Source organism: Excalfactoria chinensis, chromosome 29 (genome assembly GCF_039878825.1).
Source record: "Excalfactoria chinensis isolate bCotChi1 chromosome 29, bCotChi1.hap2, whole genome shotgun sequence".
Taxonomy (NCBI): Eukaryota; Metazoa; Chordata; class Aves; order Galliformes; family Phasianidae; genus Excalfactoria; species Excalfactoria chinensis.
In genome coordinates, this window is record NC_092853.1 from 565,641 (window position 1) to 584,302 (window position 18,662).

The 18,662-nt window shown below is 56.4% G+C and overlaps 2 protein-coding genes across 2 annotated transcripts; both read right to left on the minus strand.

The window, feature by feature from the left end:
• Positions 1 to 3,838: 3,838 nt before the first annotated feature.
• On the minus strand, positions 3,839 to 13,994 carry LOC140263370 (uncharacterized). Its single transcript, XM_072358251.1, has 9 exons — positions 13,520 to 13,994; positions 12,918 to 13,085; positions 12,247 to 12,561; positions 9,217 to 11,982; positions 7,544 to 8,638; positions 7,072 to 7,348; positions 5,389 to 5,531; positions 4,018 to 4,308; positions 3,839 to 3,906 (listed from the first exon to the last, which is right to left on the minus strand). The coding sequence occupies exons 1-9, from the start codon at positions 13,854 to 13,856 to the stop codon at positions 3,839 to 3,841; spliced, it is 5,460 nt and encodes a 1,819-aa protein (XP_072214352.1). The 5' UTR covers positions 13,857 to 13,994.
• A 765-nt stretch (positions 13,995 to 14,759) lies between these two features.
• Positions 14,760 to 18,148, minus strand: LOC140263355 (scavenger receptor cysteine-rich domain-containing group B protein-like). Its single transcript, XM_072358235.1, has 4 exons — positions 18,039 to 18,148; positions 16,672 to 16,698; positions 15,166 to 15,480; positions 14,760 to 15,090 (listed from the first exon to the last, which is right to left on the minus strand). Exons 1-4 carry the CDS (start codon positions 18,064 to 18,066, stop codon positions 15,014 to 15,016), a joined length of 447 nt encoding a protein of 148 aa, XP_072214336.1. The 5' UTR covers positions 18,067 to 18,148; the 3' UTR covers positions 14,760 to 15,013.
• Positions 18,149 to 18,662: the final 514 nt, after the last annotated feature.

An 18,662-nucleotide genomic window follows, 5' to 3' on the forward strand; every position in this document is an offset into this window, starting at 1 on the left:
GCAGTGGGGCTGTAAGGAAGCCGCAAGCAAAAGACAGGTTGGGGTTGCACAGGGACAAGCAAGCAGCCTCACCTGAGTCCCTGAAGTGTCCCCCCAGCAGAGCTTTGTGCCACCGGCCCCGTGGCGCCCGCGGCCGTGACTCAGATTTTCCTGAGCACTCCGACACCGCCGGACCCAGGGCAGCGCTGGGCCGTGTTAATCTGTCCCAATGGAGTGGGAACATGTGCAAGGCACAAGGCGTGCCGAGAGCCAAAGATAGGCAGGGGCAGGACAGACAGGGGCACGGTGTGCGGACAGACAGACAGGATGCAAAAAGAGATAAGAGAATTGCATGAGGACAGAGGAACAGGATGAGATGCAAAGAGAGAGAGGGCACTGTGAGGGGACAGACAGGCAGCACAGAGCATGAAATAGTATGGAGTGAATGTTTAACTTCTAAGCACATAGATTAGGAGGATGCATGTCCCAGCGTTTTAAAGGTTAAAGAAAGGCATAAATTAGATTAAACTTGACATTAATAAAAAAGGGATTACCTTTATTAATACTGATCGTTGTTCTATAAGTTTTAGTGATTTAGTCAGGTATGGGGTGGGGGGAGCAATAGAGGGTGAAGCTGGGTGTCCCCCCTTTATTCTGCTCCCAGCATGGGCTGCCTGGTGCCCCAAAACCAAACTTGCCCCTTCTCCATGGAAAGGTGCGGGGCTGTACCCAAAGGTGTGGGGCTGACCCTCTGCTTCAGTGCCCATCTCTCCCTCTCCCCCTTTTCCAACATCCATATCTCCTCCAACCTCGAATTCCCAGGCCTGCCTCCCTTCATCTCCCCATTTCCCACAGCCAAATCCTTCCCTCTTTCCAGTTGCCACAACCATGGCCCTCTCCCCAAACTTACACATCCCTATGCCTCTCTCTCTCCCTTTTCCCATCCCCATATCCTTCCTTCTCCTCGCTTCCCACATCCTTCTCTCCCCATTTTCCTACATCCCTATACCTCCCTTTTCCCTCTTTTCCACATCCATATCCCTTCTGCTTCCTCATTTCCCATATCCCAGTGCCTCCCTCCCTGTCCTTCATATCCCCCATCTCTCATGTCCCACAGCCCCTTTTCTTACACCCATACTGCTCCCTGTTTTCCCACATCCTTGTATCTCCCTTCTCCCCCTTTTTCAACCCTCATCCACCTTCCTCTCCTTCTTTTCCCACATCCCTATGCTTCCCTCTCCCCATTTTCCATATCCACATTCCCCCCTTTTCCCATGCCCACATCTCTTTGCCTCCCTTCTCCTGCACTCACATCCTTCCCTTTTCCCTACTTCCCACAGCCCCATTTCCCTACTTCCCACAGCCCCATCTCTCTCCCTCCTTCCCCACACCCTTATGCCTCCCTCTCTCCACTTCCATAACCCCTTTCTCTCCCATTTTCCACAACCCTATCTCTTCCTCTCCCCTTATCCCACGCGCATATGCCTCCTTCCCCCCAGTTCCCACACCCATAACTCTCCCCCTCTTCTCTTTTCCCACATCCTTATGCCTTCCTCTTCCCATTTCCCATATCCACATCTCTCTCCCACCCCTTTTCCTTCATCCTTTCCCATGCTCACACTCCTCCCTCTCCCTTTTCCCCCATGATAGGGGAGATGGAACTAGATAGGCTTTATGGTCCATTATGTGATTCCTTCCCTCTCCTTATCCTTCCCACTCCCCAGTTCCCACATTCTCATCCCTCCTCTCCCCATTTCCCATGACCATAACCCTCTCTTTTCCCTTTTACATACCCTCTCCCCTTTTCCCCACATCCTTATCCTTCCCTCTTCCCCATTCCCCAGTGCTATCTCTCCCTCTCCTTTTCCCCACAGCCATCTTCCTGCCTCTCCCCAGTTCCCGTGACTGTATCCCTTTTTCTCCCCTCTCTTCCTACAACTTTTTGCCACTCTCCCCTTCCCCCACACCCTCCCTCTTTTTCCCCAAGACCACATCCATCTCTCTGCCCATTTCCCACAGCCCCATCCTTCCCTCTCTCCCCGTGGCTGTTCCCTCTTCCTCCCCACCTGCTCTCTCCCCTATCCCAGCTGCTCCTGCCTGCCCTGACCCCGGCTGTCTGGGCCATAATTAACCCCTGACACATAATTAACACCTGACAGCACATTAGCAGGCCCTGCTGGCACGTGGAAAGGTCACTTGGCCTCACCTCTCACCCTGTCCTCTCCAACCCCATTACAAGGAACAGATGCTGCTGGTGGGGGTTGTGCCCTTGCTATGGGGCAGCGGGTGTGAGGCTGATCACTCCATCACCCTCCTGCCCCACTGAAAAGCATCAACAGGGCCCAAAGCACAGACAAGGCCCAGTGCCAACCCCATGGCACCTAGCCCTGCGGGGGTGGCCGGGGGTGGGGGCACCAACAGCTGCGGGGGCACAGAAATAGCCTGGGCCAGGTGGCAGAGCTCAGCCTTGGGGATGCAGCCAGGGCCCGGCCCCATGCCAAGCCTCAGTGCTTGGGACCATCCCATTGCCCCTGGGCTCGACCCCCACATCCCTTTCTGCTGGGGGCCAATTCTACTCCCCCTTCCATAAACCCCAATGCTCTCATTGCTGCCGCCCGCTGCTCCATGCTGTGACATCTGCAAACCCTGCCCTGCTGCCCCCATTGCCCAACTCTGTGCCCTCCCAGCCCCCACTGCCTCACTCTCTTCCCCTTCCCACTCCTTGCACTTCCACAAACAGATGGCTTCCTGTACCCCATAACCCATCTCACTGTCCCCTAATGCCCCCTATCCAACCACTCGCTCCCCATCTCCCCTCTGGCTGCCCCCCCCCACAGCAGGGGCTGGCCCCAGCTGCTGGCTGGGTGCCGACCCCATGCCCTGGCAGCGGGTGCCGGCAGCAGACAGGTGGCTGGTAGGATTAGCTCTAACAAGAAGTTTCATAATGGGGTCAAGAGGCCACAGGGGGGGACAAGGCAGGGGGACTTCAGCGGCGCACCTGGGTCTGCCAGGACCCCAACACCCGATGTGGCACTCTATCCTGGTGTCACCCCACGGTCCTAATCCCCTCAACCCTGGTCAGGTTCTGTGCTCATGGATGCTGCTGGCTTTTAATGACACCATTAAAGGCATAGGGCTGGGGCAGGGAGGCAGCGGATGGGGCTGAAAGACATGGATCCTTTTTTTTTTGACCCTGCCTGAACTTGGGCAGTCCTGTTTGCCTTTTTGGGCTTGGAGTTGTGTTTGGATAGGGAGTCCTGATTGTGCTCAGGATTCTGTTTGGGTTGGATCCTGTTTGGACTCAGGATCCTGTCTGGATATGGGGTCTTGACTGGGCTCTGGGTCCTTTTTGATGTTGGGTTTTATCTGGGTTTGGGAATCCTGTTTGTATTTTGAGTTCTGTTTGGGATGAGAGCCTGTTTGGTTTTGGGTCCTGTTTGGGCTCTGGGTCTTGTCTGGATTTGGGATCTTGTTTGGGCTTGAGGACCTGTTCTGTCTTGGATCCTGAGATTGAGGGGTCCTGTCTATATTTTGAGTCCTGATTAGGTTGGGGGCTGGTTTGGTTTTGGGTTCTGTTTGGACTCAGGATCCTGTTTGGGCAGAGGATCTGCAGATTCTGTTTGGGTTAGGGTTCTGTTTGGGCTCTGGGTCTTGTCTGAACGTGGGGTCTTGTTTGGGCACTGGGTCCTTTTTGATTTTGGATCCTGTCTGGTTTGGGGAGTCCCATTTGTATTCTGGGTACTGTTTGGGCAAGGACTTCCATTCAGGCTCAGGGTTCTGTTTGGTTCTGGATCCTCTTTTGACTCAAGATTTGTTTGAGCTGCAGTCCTATTTGGTCTTGGGGTCCTGTTTGGGTTCCTTATGCAGATGATGCAGGAGGGCTAGATGCAATTCCTGATGGGTCCAGAGCCATAATGCTCAGGGATCCTGTAAGGAGAGAAGACTGAGCATGGCTGAGCCCTGCACCACAGGGTCCCATTGCCATCACCAAGCCATGGCAGCGGTCCCACACCTGGCATACAACTCCAACATCCTCACGGTGGGTGCAGTCATGGTATCCCCATACACGGTGTGCGCAGTCCTGCAGGCTCTTCTCCTGCCCTCGGCATCGGACATCATCCAGCCAGATGTGCCCGACACCGGGCTTGAAACGTGGTCGCTCCCCATCTAGGTCCTGTACCTCGCCACAGCCCAGCTCCTGGCATACCACAGCCGCGTTGGCCCTGCTCCATCCGTCATCACACACTGTGCCCCAGCGCCCGGCCCGCTGCACCTCCAGTCGCCCTGCACAGCGCCTGGGCCCATCAGCCAGCCGCAGCCTGAAGGGCTCTGTGGGAACACAGCAGTGACATTTGGTCTTGATGTAACATTTGCTCTTGATGTGACATTTGCTCTTGATTTAACAACAGGCCTTGCCATGACACCAGGCCTCACTGTGTCTCCATCATGCCCTGCTGTGACACCAGGCTTTGTCACATCCCCTCCAGTCTCTGCCATGACACCAGGCCTCACTGTGTCCCCACCAGGCCCCACCATGACATCAGGCCTTGTCATGTCCCACCCAGGCCCTGCAATGACACCAGGCCTCACCATGTCCCCACCAGGCCCCACACCAGGCCTCACTGTGTCCCCACCAGACCCCACCATGACACCAGGCCTCACTGTGTCCCCATAAGGCCCTGCTGTGACACCAGGCCTCATCATGTCCCCTCCAGCCCCACCATGACACCAGGCCTCAGGCCTCACTGTGTCCCCACCAGGCCCTGCTGTGACACCAGGCCTTGTCATTTTCCCCTGATGCCCTGCCATTACACCAGGCCTCACTGTATCCCCACCAGGCCCCACCATGACATCAGGCCTTGTCACGTCCCACCCAGGCCCTGCCATGACACCAGGCCTCACTGTGTCCCCATAAGGCCCTGCTGTGACACCAGGCCTCAGCATGTCCCCACCAGGCCCCACCATTACACCAGGCCTCACTGTGTCCCCTCCAGCCCCACCATGACACCAGGCCTCAGGCCTCACTGTGTCCCCACCATGCCCTACTGTGACACCAGGCCTTGTCACATCCCCTCCAGTCCCTGCCATGACACCAGGCCTCACCATGTCTCCACCAGACCCCACCGTTACACCAGGCCTCACTGTGTACCCTCCAGCCCCACCATGACACCAGGCCTCAGGCCTCACTGTGTCCCCACCAGGCCCCACCATGACACCAGGCCTCACTGTGTCCCCATAAGGCCCTGCTGTGACACCAGGCCTCACCATGTCCCCACCAGGCCCCACCGTTACACCAGGCCTCACTGTGTCCCCATAAGGCCTCACTGTGTCTCCACCATGCCCTACCATGACACCAGACCCCGCCATGTCCCCAATAGGCTGCAAGGCCCGGTCTTGTCCCATGCTCACCTTCGCAGTTGACAGCAGCCACATATTTGGAGGGACAGGATGCAGCATCACCGGGCTGCAGCTTGCAGTGCTCCAAGTCTATCTCCTGCCCTGCACACAGCACCTGACGCAGACCCACCACATCCCCCTCAGCCATGGACGGGCTGCAGGGAAGAGGGACAGAACGGGGGCGGCCACAGCCCAGCTGGCGGCACAGGACACGGGCAGCTGCAAGGTCCCAGCCCATGGCACAGACCGAGGCCCAGGTGCCAGCCTGGAGAAGCTCCACGCGGCCCTGGCACTGGGAATGGCTGCCAGAGAGCCGGGCAGGCACTGCTGAGGAGAGCAAGAGAGTGAAACACAGGGAGTTGCATGGCCTTCCCAATGCTGCACCAGCCTGACCAGCACAGCCTCAGTCTGCCCAGTGCAGCACCAGTTTGTTTAGTACAGCACCCAGTCTGCTCAGCTCAGTCATAGCAAAGCCCCACCTCATGTTCAGCATACCCAGTTCAGCCCCACTCTGCCCAGTTTAGTCCCAGTCTGCTCAGCTCAGTCATAGCAAAGCCCAAACACAGCCCCACTCTGCCCACTTCAGCCCCAATCTGTTCAGCATGGTCCCAGCACAACCCCAGTCTGCCCAGCTCAGTCCAAGACTGTCTAGTTCAGTCCTAGTTTGCCCTGCTGAGTCTCAGTATTCCCACCATGCTCTTAGTATACTCACCACAGCCACAGTTTAAGTTCACTCACAATCTGCTTAGCATGTCACCAGCTCAGCACCAGCACAACCCCAGTCTACCCAGAACAGCCCCAGTACAGTGACCCAACATTGTCCCAGTATAGCCTGTCTGCCAAGTACGGCTCCAGTCTGCCCAGTTCAAACTGTCCTGCCTGTCCCTGATGCCTGCTGGCCCCAGGGCACCCAGATAGTATCTGTGGGACACCCCAGGACACCCAGTGACCCCCAGTGATGCCTACTGACATCCAGGACATTCAATGACCCCAAGTAACACCCAAGTGGTACCCAGTGAACCCCACTGACACCCAGTGACACCCAACATACCAGATCCAATCACGGCACCACAGCACAAAGCTGAGGGGGAGAGAAGGAGGAGTTGGAAAGAGACACAGACACCCACAGACCACCCGAGACTCTCAGGACCCCCCCCCAAACCACTTACACACAACACATCTTCCCCCAGTTCCATTTCCATGTGCCCCCAGCTCTGTATCCCTCTTTTTCCTCCAGCTCTGCCCACCATGCACCCCAGCTCTGCCTCCCCACGTGCCTCCACCTCTGTGCCCCTCATCTGCCTCCCATCTCTATGCCTTCCATTTCCCCCCAGCTCTGCGCCCCCCATTTCCTCACCCAGGCACAGTCCGAGGCTATGCAGCCCCCCCATGCTGCCAGCAGGGCCTCCCCAGCTTCTGGGGCCACCCTTTTAACAAGGGGGTCAAGGAGGGGGGGGTGAGGGGAGGGGAGGAATCGAAAGCTGAGAGCAGGAAGGGGAACGATGAAGCAGCCAAGCAGGCGCCAGGATGGGATGAGTCCTCCTCTCCCTCACCCCCTCCCTCTCTTTCACCATCTCCTTCATGTTCTCTCTCCCCCTCTCCTTCCCCCCCCCCTACTTTTTCCCTCCCCCTCCCCATTCCTTTCCCTCTTCAACACTCAAGTTTGGTGAACCAGCCCAGCTTTATTTCCCTTGCCTCCTGTGCAAGGCCCCCTTCCGGATGCCCGCACCCCTGTATAGCCAGGGGGGTTCCTCCAGGATATGCTGCCCCAGGGCAGTCAGCCTGCCCAGGCGGCGTGCAATGGCCTCCAGTCGCTGAGCTCCCTGCCGCTGGTTGCGGGCCAGGGCCCGCAGCTGCCCCCGTAGCCCCCGCACCTCCCATAGCAGTGCCCTCAGTGCGGGGGCCACACAGGGTCCCCCACGGTCCCATAGTGCAGAGTGTGTTGGCACAGGCGGTGCTGGTTGAGCTGGACCTGTGGGGCGAGAAGCAGAGACCCCTAAATCCTCTGTGTGTGTGTATATGTTTGCCTCCCCAGGGCAACCCCCTCTCAGAGTTAGGGACACCCCCCCCTAGCAGCAATCCCTCCTCTCTGCAGAGCCAGGGGTCTCAGCATGTGGGAGCCCAGCATCTCATGGGTCTAAGTCTCACACACTACCCCAGGACCTACCTGCACATGGGGATCCAGGCAGTACAGGGCTTGTAGAATGGGTCTCTGAGGGTGCTGGTGGGGTCTGGGTGCTGAACAACTTCATGGGGTGCTGGAGGGGTGCTTGGGGAGTCTGAGTGCCAAAAGTCTCCACTGGATGCTGAATGGGTGCTGAGGGAATCTGGGTACTGGGGGGATCTGTGAGGTGCTTAAGGGGTCCTGGAGGTGTCTGTGTGCTAAGGGGCTCTTTGGCATGCTGGTGGGATACTGGGGGGGTCTGAGTACTGAGCAACTTCATGGGATGCTCAAGGGATGCTGGAGGGTTTTGGGTGCCAAAGGTCTTCATAGGGTGTCGTAGGGTTGATGGGGGCCTCTGGGTGCTGGGGGGACCTGTGGAGTGCTGGGGCGATACTGGGGGGCTCTGAGTGCTGAAGATCTCCATGGATTGTTCAGTGGGTGCTGTGGGGGGCTGGCTGTCAGAGATCTCCATGGGGTGCTGGGTGGGTGCTGGGGAGACCTGTGTGCTGAGAATCTCTGTTAGATACTGGGAGACTGCTGGGGGACCCTTGGAGCTGAGGGTCTCTGTGGGGTGCTGGGCAGATACTGGGGGTTTCTGAGTACTGAGAGTCTCTATGGGGTCCTCAGAGGGTGCTGGGAGGCTCTGGGGTCTGGGGATATCCATGAGATGCTTGAAATGAGCAGCATTCATGTAAGAGATGGTAGGATCTAGGGGGAGCGCGGTGAGTGCTGGGAGGCTCTGGGGACTAGGGTTCCTTGATGGAGTCTGGATAAAGAGGTCTGGAGGTGTCCAGAAGCCAGAGGGCTCTGCAGAGGCAGGTTGGGAGAGCAAAAGCTCTGTCCAGGCAGTGGGGCTCTCTGCAAGGTATTGGATGGATGCTGGGGGTCCCTGCGTGTTGGAGATATCAGGGTACTGGGTAGGTTCTGGAGGTCCCTGGGTGCTGGGGGCCTCTGTGGGGTGCTGTAAGTGGGTGCCATAGCCTGGACTCGGTTGAACAGCAAGGACAGGAGAGACAGCCAGCCCCTGGGTGGGGCCCAGAGATGGAGAGGGTGATGAAACTCTAGTGGGCACAGCAGAGATTCCCATTGGACCAGCACCTGGAGAGGAGACACAGCCCATTAAATCCCCTCCAGCATCCCTCAGCTATCCATTGCCTTGCCTTCCTCTCCTGAACCCTTTCTTCTTACTCCCCTCTCTGTCTCAAATACTTCCACCTACAGCCAGCACATTGTTTTGGCCTTCCTCCATCCCTTCCACCTTCTCCTAATCTATCATTGCCACTCCATCCATCCATCCATCCATCCATCCATCCATCCATCCATCCATCCATCCATCCATCCATCCATCCATCCACATCCTCAGCACCCAGCCATATCTTCTCACTGTCCATCCACTTGTGTCCCTATTATTTACTTATTTATTCCTACAACCACCCATGCTCCTCCCTGTTCATCCATCCATTCCCCCATTTATTGCTCCCTGATATCTTTCCATCCATTCAATCACCCCCCCCTCCAAACTTTCTATTCTTTCCTCCTCCTTCTCTGTCATTTCAAACACCCTTCTGCCCGACCACACAGACTCCTTGCTGTCCATCCACACCAACCCTCCAACACTTTGTTCATTTCCTTAACATTACTTTCAAGAACTTGCAGCCCTATTTATTAGTCTGAACCTGATTCTGCTGTGGGAAGTGTTCTTCTCATGATTCCATCTGATGCTCGTTCTTCTGTGGGATGAGTCCTCCACATGGTATCTCTTAGACTTGTTTCTGCTGCAATATGTTTACTCTCCATTATGCCTTTGAGATTTGCTTCTGCTGAAGAATGTTTGCTCCTCATGGTACCATATAGATCAAAATCAGCTGATGAATGTGAGTCCCATGTGGTAACTTCTAGATCAGATTCAGGTGCGGGACGTGTGCTCCAGGTGGAAATATCTGCTGTGGGATATGCACCCCATATGCTAACACCCAAGCTCAATTCTGCTGAAGAACGTGCACTCTGCGTAGTACCATCTGGATCCATTTCCTCTGGAAGATGTGTGGTCCAAGCAGTACTTTCTAGATCAGGTTCTGCTGCAGTATGTGCACCTCTCACAGTAGCATCTGGACCCAGTTCTGTTGCAGGATGTGTGCTCCACATGGTAACATCTGGGTCCAGTTCCACTTCAGGATGGGCACTTCTCATGGTAACATCTGTACCCAGTTCTATTGCAGGATGTGTGTTCCTCATGGCAACATCTGGATCCAGTTCTGTTGCAGGATGTGTGTTCCTCATGGCAACATCTGGATCCAGTTCTGTTGCAGGATGTGTGTTCCTCATGGTAACATCTATACCCAATTCAGCTGCAGGATATGCACTCCTTGCGGTAACATCTGGACCCAGTTCTGTCGCAGGATGTGTGCTCCTCATGGTAACATCTGGACCCAGTTCTGCTGCAGGACTTGTGCTCCTCATGGTAGCATCTGGACCCAGTTCTTCTAAAAGGTGTGTGGTCCACACAGTATTTTTTGGATCAAGTTCTGCTGCAGCAAGTGTGCTCCTCATTGCAATATCTGGACTCAGTTCTGATGCAGTATGTCTGCTCCACGTGGTAACATCTGGGTTCAGTTGCACTGCAGGAGTTGTGCTTCTCATGGTAACATCTGGGTTCAGTTCCACTGCAGGATGTGCACTCCTCATTGTAACATCTGCACCCAGTTCTAATGCAGGACGTGTGTTCCTCATGGTAACATCTGGATCCAGTTCTGCTGTAGGATGTGTGCTCCTCAAGGTAAAATCTGGACCCAGTTCTGCTGTGGTCCCTTCTAGAACTGATTCTGCTGTAGGACCTGTGCTCTTCATGGTACCTTCTGGACCTGGTTCTGCTGCAGGATGTGTGCTCCCCATGGTATGATCTGGACCTAGTTCTGTTGTGGGACGCGTGCTCCCCATGATATCATCTGGATCCAGTCCTGCTGTAGGACCCGTGCTATTCATGGTACCTCTAGGTTCTGGTTCTACTGAAGTATGTGCACCCCTCATGTTAACATCTGGGTCCAGTTCTGTTAGAGGATGTACAGTACCTTCTGGACCCAGTTCTGTTATAGTATCTGTGTTTTTCATGGTACCTACTGGAGCTGGCTCTGTTGTGGGATACATGCTCCACACTGTACTTTCAGGACCTAGTTCTGCTGCAGGTTGAGTCCTCCTTACGGTACCTTCAGAACCCAGTTCTGCTGACGGATGTGAAACCCACGAGGTCCCTTCCAGACTTGGTTCTGCTGTAGGAGCTGCACTCTTCATGGTACCTTCTGGATCTACTACAGGAAGTGTGCTTCCCATGGGACTCCCTGGACCTGTTTCTCCCAGGCTGTGGTTATTCCATTTGGCAGCACTTGCTTGGAGCCTCATGGTAAGGGCTGAGTCCTGCTCTGCATTGGACCTGGTGCTCTGCGTGACACCAGCAATGTCCTGTTCCATATTGCCTTGGATAGCACTAACAGCATCCCGTCCTGCCATCCCCTGTGTGCTCCTGGTGGAGTCAACTGGAGCCTGTCCTGCTTGAGGCTTGGTACCTGGCGTGGTCCCCACCAAAACCCAACGGCTGGTGCTCTGGTTGGCTTCCACAACAATCCGCTCTGCTTTGGGATGGGTAATCCAAATGGTACCATGCGGATCCCATCCTACTTTGGGTTGGGTGACATGGATGGTGCCAGATGGATCCCATCCTGCTTTGGACCTATTGGTGCCAACTGGATCCTGTCCTGCTTTGGTCTTGTTGATGCCAACTGGATCCCGTCCTGCTTTGGTCTTGTTGATGCTCACCAAATGCTGTCCTGCTTTGACTTTGTTGATGCCAAGAGAATCACGTCCCACCTTTGACCTGTTGGTGCCAGCTGGATCCAATCTCACTTTGGTTTTGTTGATGCTAACTGAATCCCGTCCTACCTTTGACCTGTTGGTGCCAGCTGGATCCAATCTCACTTTGGTCTTGTTGAAGCCAACTGAATCTCGTCCCACCTTGGACCTGTTGGTGCCAGCTGAATCCCATCCCACTTTGGACCTGTTGGGGCCACCAGGTTCCCGTCCTGCCTTCAGCCTGGTGACACCAGCTGCTTTGGGCTTGGTGCTCTGGATGATGCCAGCTGGATCCTGTTCTGCTTTGAGTCGGGTGATCCTGATGATACGGATGGGATCCCGCCCTGCTTTGGTTGAGGTGGCACTGACTCGGCCCAGTCCTGCAGATCCTGTGGTGGTGCTGGGGACACTGGTGAATGGATCCTGTCCCGTGGCCCGTGCAGTGGTTCTAGTGACACTGATAGCTGGATCTTGTCTTTGGGGACGTGTAGGAATGATTGTAGCCAGAATCCGTCCTAAAGGATGTCGAGGGATGGTGCTGGCTGGATCCCATCCTGAGGGAGATGGCGAGGTCCCCACAGGTGACAAGTCTTCTGGCCCTGAAAGCAGTGAGGAGAAACTCAGTCCCCTCCCCACAGCCCTTCTGCTTGTGGAGTCCCCCCTTTCCCCTCACTGGGGCGATTCCTGGGGACAGTGTCCATCCCTAGAGGCACCCAAGAGGTTGGGACATCCCCTGGGGACATGCTTCTGGGAGCACTGGAAGGGACCCCAGCAGGAAGGGGCATGCACTTGTGGAGTCCATGCCTACAGAACTGACAGGGTACAGGATATAGAATCACTGCCCTTTACCAGGGCCATCTTACCTGCGCAGATGACAGCAGCATCCTCTCCGTGGTCACAGTTGTGCCTGCCCCAAGGCTCAGCTGGGCAGTGCCACAATGCAGCCTCTGTCCCACTGCACTTCACATCATCCAGCCATATGGGGCCAATGCCAGGGCCAAAGTGGGCGCTGCGGAGGGCTTTGTGTGCAGCCCCACAGCCCAGCTGCCTGCAGACCACAGATGCATCCAGCAGACCCCAGCCATCATCACACACCGTGCCCCAGCTCCCGGCATACAGCAGCTCCACACGCCCTGCACAGCGCCCAGGGCCCCCAGCCAGGCGCAGCAGGAACGGAGCTGGGGAACAGCAACTTCTATATTACCACCAGCACCAACACAGCTGCTGGGTTTGGGGATGGGGGGGTCCTACCCTGCATCCCTGCTTTTTCTCTATTGCATCCCTGATGAATTTTCACTCCATTATTTTACATCTCCCCTCCGGCCCATCTCCACCCCCCCACCATCCCCTCTCCGCACCTATTCCATCCTTTCTCCATCTCTATTCCATTCTGGGATACCACACCCCATCCCCATTCCAACCCCTCACCATCCCCCTCCATCCCTTCCCCGTCCCCTCTCCTTCCACAATCTATCCCCACCCATACCCCATCTCCATCCCCACTCCATTCCCACTCCATCCCTTCTCCTCCTACCCATCTGCGACGTCCCAGCTGTAGGCTGGCTGCTTGGTGTAGGTTGTGGGGAGCTGGTGCTGTGGGGCCGAGCACTCACATGTGGCACAGCAGAGGGGGGCACCAGCAATGACCTGGTGGGCAGCTGTTCAGGAGCAGGCGGCATGGGGTCTACCCTGGTCAGCTCATCTAGGGGAGGTAGGAGAGCAACGTGAGCCTGGCGGTGCACTGTGCACACCTGCCTTGTGCATGCACCTCACCCCATCAGTGCACATGGTCACTGTTCTCTGCATGTGCTCACATAGTGCAGTGCACCTTAATGCTGCTTGCAGCGCACCCTGCTGCTGCTTTGTTTGCAATGTAGCTGCACATGCACTGCCTCAGGAGCGCTGTGTGAGCACGGAGACTTCATACATGCTGCATAAACACTGCATTTCTCTACAATGCATGAGAGGAGCACATGTGCATGCTGCGCATTCCCTGTGTGGCTGTATGGAACTGCATGCATGCCACTGCATATCTCTATCAAAATGCACACAGCACCGCAAAGCCTTGCAGAGCTGCATGCATTGCATGCAGGCCAGGAGCACACCAGGCTGCATGCGTGCTGCTTGGGCACGTACCTGCACAAATGACGGATGCATCCTCCCGGTGATGGCAGTCAGTGATGCCCAATGGTGCAGCTGGGCACTGCAGCAATGTCGACTCGTTCCCCCAGCACCGCACATTGTCCAGCCAGATGGGGCCGGTGCCCTCACCAAAAAATGCCCCACCATGTACAGCCAGTGCAGCTCCACAGCCCAGCTGCCTGCAGACCACGGTTGCATCCGGCAGCCCCCAGCCATCGTCACAGACTGTGCCCCAGCGCCCGGTGTGCAGCAGCTCCACACGCCCCGCGCAGCGTCCAGGACCCCCAACCAAACGCAGTGGGTATGGGGCTGGGGAATAGGGCATCCACATCACTGCTGACACCGACCCTGCTGCCGGGCTTGGGGATGAGGCCTGTGTCCCAGCTCTCTCCCTGCTCTACCCCTCCCTATCCCTGCTTCTCTCCTGCAGTATCCCATCTCCATCCCCACTGCATTTGCATTCCTCCCCTCTGCACTTCTATCTATCTATCTGCACCTATCCAACTCCATTCCCATCCCCATTTCTTCACTGCTCCACCCCCTCTCCATGTCTTCTCCATCCCAGATCCCTCCACTTTCCTTCCCATCCCATCTCCATCCCCACCCCCAATCCATCTCTGATCCATCTCTAATCCACCTCCAGTCCATCCCCTTTCCATCTCTCTCCATCCCTACTCCATTCCCTCTCCTTGCTCCCACCTGGCTCCATCCCCAGTTTCTTCCCTGACACATCCTAGTTCCTGTTTTTCCCATCTCCATCCCCTCTCCACCTTCATCCATGTCTTTTGATTCCATGTCCATCCCATCTCACTCCCTGCTTGACCCTCACTCCTTCCCTCCCCTTCCTTCCCCCTTCCTTTCTCTTGCTATCTCCACTCCCTTCTCCATCTTTCTCCACCCCTTCTGATTTCAGCTCTAACCCGTCTCCATCTCAGCTCTGTCCCTTCTTCATCTCTACTCCTTCCTGGCTCCATCCCTACTCTTTCTATATTCCTTTCCCATTCCTTCCCTTCCCCCCCTCCCTTTTCCATCCCATCTCCATCCCTTCTTCTTCCATGCTCCTTCCCAAATCCATCTCATCCCCATCCCAGCTCCTCCTACTCTCCTTTTCTGTCCTATGAAACTCTTTTTATCACAACCCATCCCATTCCCACTCCACCCCCCACTCCAACCCCTCACCATCCCCATCACCACAACCATACCCGTGCATGCTGTCCCCTGTGCATCCCATACCATATGCTCCAATGCATCCCTACAGCCCTGTGCATGCTCTGTGGGTGCATGCTGTGAAGCCTGAAACCCTGCACCCCATCCTAATGCTTGCTGCACCCATGCACTCTATAACCATGTGTGCCATATGGATGCTCGCCACACGCAGTCCTGCACACCATACCTACTCACACTACACCTGCTTACCCCATATCTGTGTATACTGCACCTGTGCATCCCATACTGCACCCTGAACCCTGTGCAACACTTGTGCCCGTGTTAACACTCACCGCCTGCTGGGGTGCTGCCAGCAGTGCCAGTGGGCTCCATGGTTCCAGGCGATAGCAGGGGATGAGCTGTAGGGATGCATGCCATGATGGGGGAGCTCCCTCTTTTCTCCCCCCCCCATTACCCCCACGCCCGTTGCCCACCCGAGCACACAACGCTGGCATCCTCCTCATGGGTGCAGACATGGCTGTGCCACCCTCGGTGCCGGCACTGGGCAAGGCGCTGTTCATCACCGCTGCACCGCACGTGGTTGAGCCAAATGGGGCCGGAGCCTTCCCCAAACCAGGCCCCCGATGGGGCAGCCAGTGCAGTCCCACAGCCCAGCTGCCTGCAGACCACCGCCGCATCTGGCAGTCCCCAGTCGTCGTCGCAGATCGTGCCCCAGCTCTCGGCATGCAGCAGCTCCACGCGCCCCACACATCGCCCGGGGCCTCCAGCCAGACGTAGTGGGAATGGGACTAAGGAATGACATTGGTTATAGGGCCACCAGCACCACCAGGACCCACCGTCACCCACTGTGTGCTCTGGGACTTGTTGGGACCCATTGGGAATCTGCTGGGACTGACTGGGATGAGTTGAAACCCAAAGGAACCCCTGCGTGGTCTGGAACCCACCAGGAACTGTTGGGACCCTCTGGGAATTTCTGGGACCCCCATGTGTTCTGGGGTCCATTAATCTAACCAACTGGGTCCTACTGGGATGTGCTGGGACCACTGTGTGCTCTGGGACTCATTGGGACTTACTTGCTGGGATCCTGCATGCTCTGGGATCTACTGGGATCCACTGGGAACTGTTGGGACCCTCTTGGAATTCCTGGGAGCCCCTGCATACTCTGGGATCTGTTAAGATCAGCTGGGACCTACTGGGAACTGCTGGGATCACTGAGACCTGATGGATTCTGCTGGGACCAATGTGTGCTCTGGGACCCACTGGGATTTACTGGGACCTCTTGAAAACCCCACATGCTCTGTTATCTGTGGAGACTGCCCTGGATCTACTGGGATGTGCTGGAACCCACTGGGACTCACTGAGAACTACTAGGATCTCTGTATGCTCTGGGACCCACTGGAACCTTCTAGGACCTTCTGGGACCCACTGGAAATAGCTGGTACCCTCCTAATCTCTGGGACCCACCAAGATTTATTGGAACCCACAGGGAACCACTGGGAGCTACTGGGACCACTGTGCGTTCTAAGACCTATTGGGACCTAACTGGAACCTGGTGGGACTTGCTGAGACCTACTGGGATGTTCTGAAACCCATTGAGAACCACTGGAACTCACTGGGACTTCCTGGGATCTACTTGAACCACTGAGTGCTCTGGAACATTCTGAGACCCACTGGGATCTACTGGGACTCACTGGGACCTGCTAAGACCCCTGCAAGCTCAGGGATCCACTGGGACCTGCTGGGATCTATTGGAAACTGCGAGGATCTACTGGGATTTACTGGGATCCCCAGTAGTTGGGACTGCTGTGTACTTTGGGACACACTAGGGTCAACTGCATACACCAGGGCCTACTGGGATGTAGTGAGATACATTGGAGCCTGCTGGGACCCACTGGGACCTACTAGAACCCACTGGAATGCACTGGCAGTGACAGGGAAGCCGTGGGACAGGGACCCTCAACCCAGCCCTGTGCCAGTACCTGTGCCAGGGAAGGCCAGCAGCCCCACTGGAGATGAGAGAGGAAGTGAGAAGAGGTTGCATCTGGCCAAGCCTCTCCAAGACCCACAGGGGCCATGGGGCTACAAGGGGCTTGGAGCCAGGGGTCCTACCCAGGGTGCAGCACCCAGCACCCAGAGCAACCAGTGCCCCATTCCCAGTGACCCATGATCACCATCATCCCAGTGCCATTCCCAGTGACCAGGACTAGTTCCATTCCCAATTCTATTCCCAATGCCCCATGACCAGTTCCATTCCCAGTATCCCATTCCCAGTTCCACTCCCAGTGTCCCATTCCCAGTTCCATTCCCAGTGTCCCATTCCCAGTGCCCTATTCCCAGTGCCATTCCCAGTGTCCTATTCCCAATTCTATTCCCAGTGCCCCACAACCAGTTCCATTCCCAGTATCCCATTCCCAGTTCCATTCCCAGTATCCCATTCCCAGTTCCACTCCCAGTGTCCCATTTCCAGTTCCATTCCCAATGTCCCATTCCCAGTTCCATTCCCAGTGTCCCATTCCCAATTCTATTCCCAATTCCCCATGACCAGTTCCATTCCCAGTGTCCCATTCCCAGTGCCATTCCCAGTGTCCCATTCCCAGTTCCATTCCCAGTGTCACTCCCAGTTCCCCAAGACCAGATCCATACCCAGTGCTTTGTGATCTGTGCTCTATGACCAGTGCCCCATGACCAGTTCCCTTCCCAGTGTCCCGATCCCAGCATCATTCCCAGTGCCATTCCCAGTGTTTGATGCCCACTGCCATTGTTAGTATCCCAATCCCAGTGTCCCATAACCAGTTCCATGCTCAGTGCCATTCCCAGTGTCCCATTCCCACTGCCCACTGACCCTTGACTAGTTCCTAGTAACCCTTTATCACTACCCCATTCCCAGTCCCATTCTCAGTTCCTCGTGACCAGTGCCCAATACTCAGTACCCACAGACTAGTGCTATGTGCCCCATAAGCAGTGCCCAGCGCCCATTTCCCCTCCTGGTGTTCGGTTCCTTTCCCAATGCCCAGCACACCCACATGCCTTGGCCAGTGCACCCATAGCCTTCCCAGTACCCACAGCCCAGTGCCCAGCACTCAGCACAGCCTGCAGTGCCCACCCTGCTGCAGTGCTCACTGCACTGCCTGGTGTCCGCTGCAGCACTGCTGCAGTAACCCATGCAGTGCCCAGTGCCCATGCAGTGCTAAAAGCAATGCCCATGCAGTGTACAGCACAGCACTCAGCTCCCCCTTGCAGCTCCCACACCGTGCCCAGGATATACCCACGCTGCAGCCATGCCATCTCCATGCAGTGCCATTACAGTTGCCATGCAGCGTGGGCAGAGCAGCAGCCGGGTGCTCACCCAGCAGCAGCAGCAGGGTCGGGGCCATGGTGTGTGATGGTGCGGGATGGAGGAGGGCTGGGATGGAGGCTGCGAGGCCAGAGATGACTCACTGCAGCCGTTCAACCCCCCCCCCCCTCCCCCTTCCTCCACCCCCCTTGGCTAGGATGGAGGGGGTTGGAGACGGGAGGGGGGGGGATACCCTGCGATATGGGGGGTGGGGGGGGGGGAATCCAGCTATGGGTGCTGCCCGCATTAACCAACGCATTGAGGGGGGTCCTTGAGGGTTAATGCTTAGGGGGGAGAGGGGGGGGTTGGGTTAACACGTGCAGGCGCCCACGCACCCGCGTGGCATTGGATGGGGGGGGGGGGGGTGGACGGGACCGCACGTGGCCATGGGGTCGGGGCCGCGTGTGAGCGGTTGCACACGTGCACGGGAGGGTCTGTGGGCACAGATACACAAGCATAGGAAGGCACAGTGTACTGGGGGGGAAGGGGGGCACTGGGAGCATACTGGGAGCGTTTTAGGGGACACTGGGGACATAGCGAGGTATACTGGGGGCCATACTGGGGGACGCTGAGGGGATTAATGGGATCAGATTGGGGGCATAATGGGACTGTATTGGGATATATAGGGGTCATAAT

What these genes read in the sequence shown, in the direction of transcription:
- LOC140263370 (XM_072358251.1), bottom strand. Translation starts at nt 13,856, where the DNA reads ATGTGGATGCCCTATTCCCCAGCCCCATACCCACTGCGTTTGGTTGGG. An exon ending in TGCATCCGTCATTTGTGCAG is followed by an intron (nt 13,086 to 13,519) that starts GTACGTGCCCAA and finishes TACCTCCCCTAG; the next exon opens with ATGAGCTGACCAGGGTAGAC. An exon ending in AAGGGGGCCTTGCACAGGAG is followed by an intron (nt 5,532 to 7,071) that starts GCAAGGGAAATA and finishes TCTTCCCTGCAG; the next exon opens with CCCGTCCATGGCTGAGGGGG.
- LOC140263355 (XM_072358235.1), bottom strand. Translation starts at nt 18,066, where the DNA reads ATGGCCCCGACCCTGCTGCTGCTGCTGG. An exon ending in GACCCTGCTGCTGCTGCTGG is followed by an intron (nt 16,699 to 18,038) that starts GTGAGCACCCGG and finishes TCTCATCTCCAG; the next exon opens with TGGGGCTGCTGGCCTTCCCT. An exon ending in GCTGGCCTTCCCTGGCACAG is followed by an intron (nt 15,481 to 16,671) that starts GTACTGGCACAG and finishes GTCATTCCTTAG; the next exon opens with TCCCATTCCCACTACGTCTG.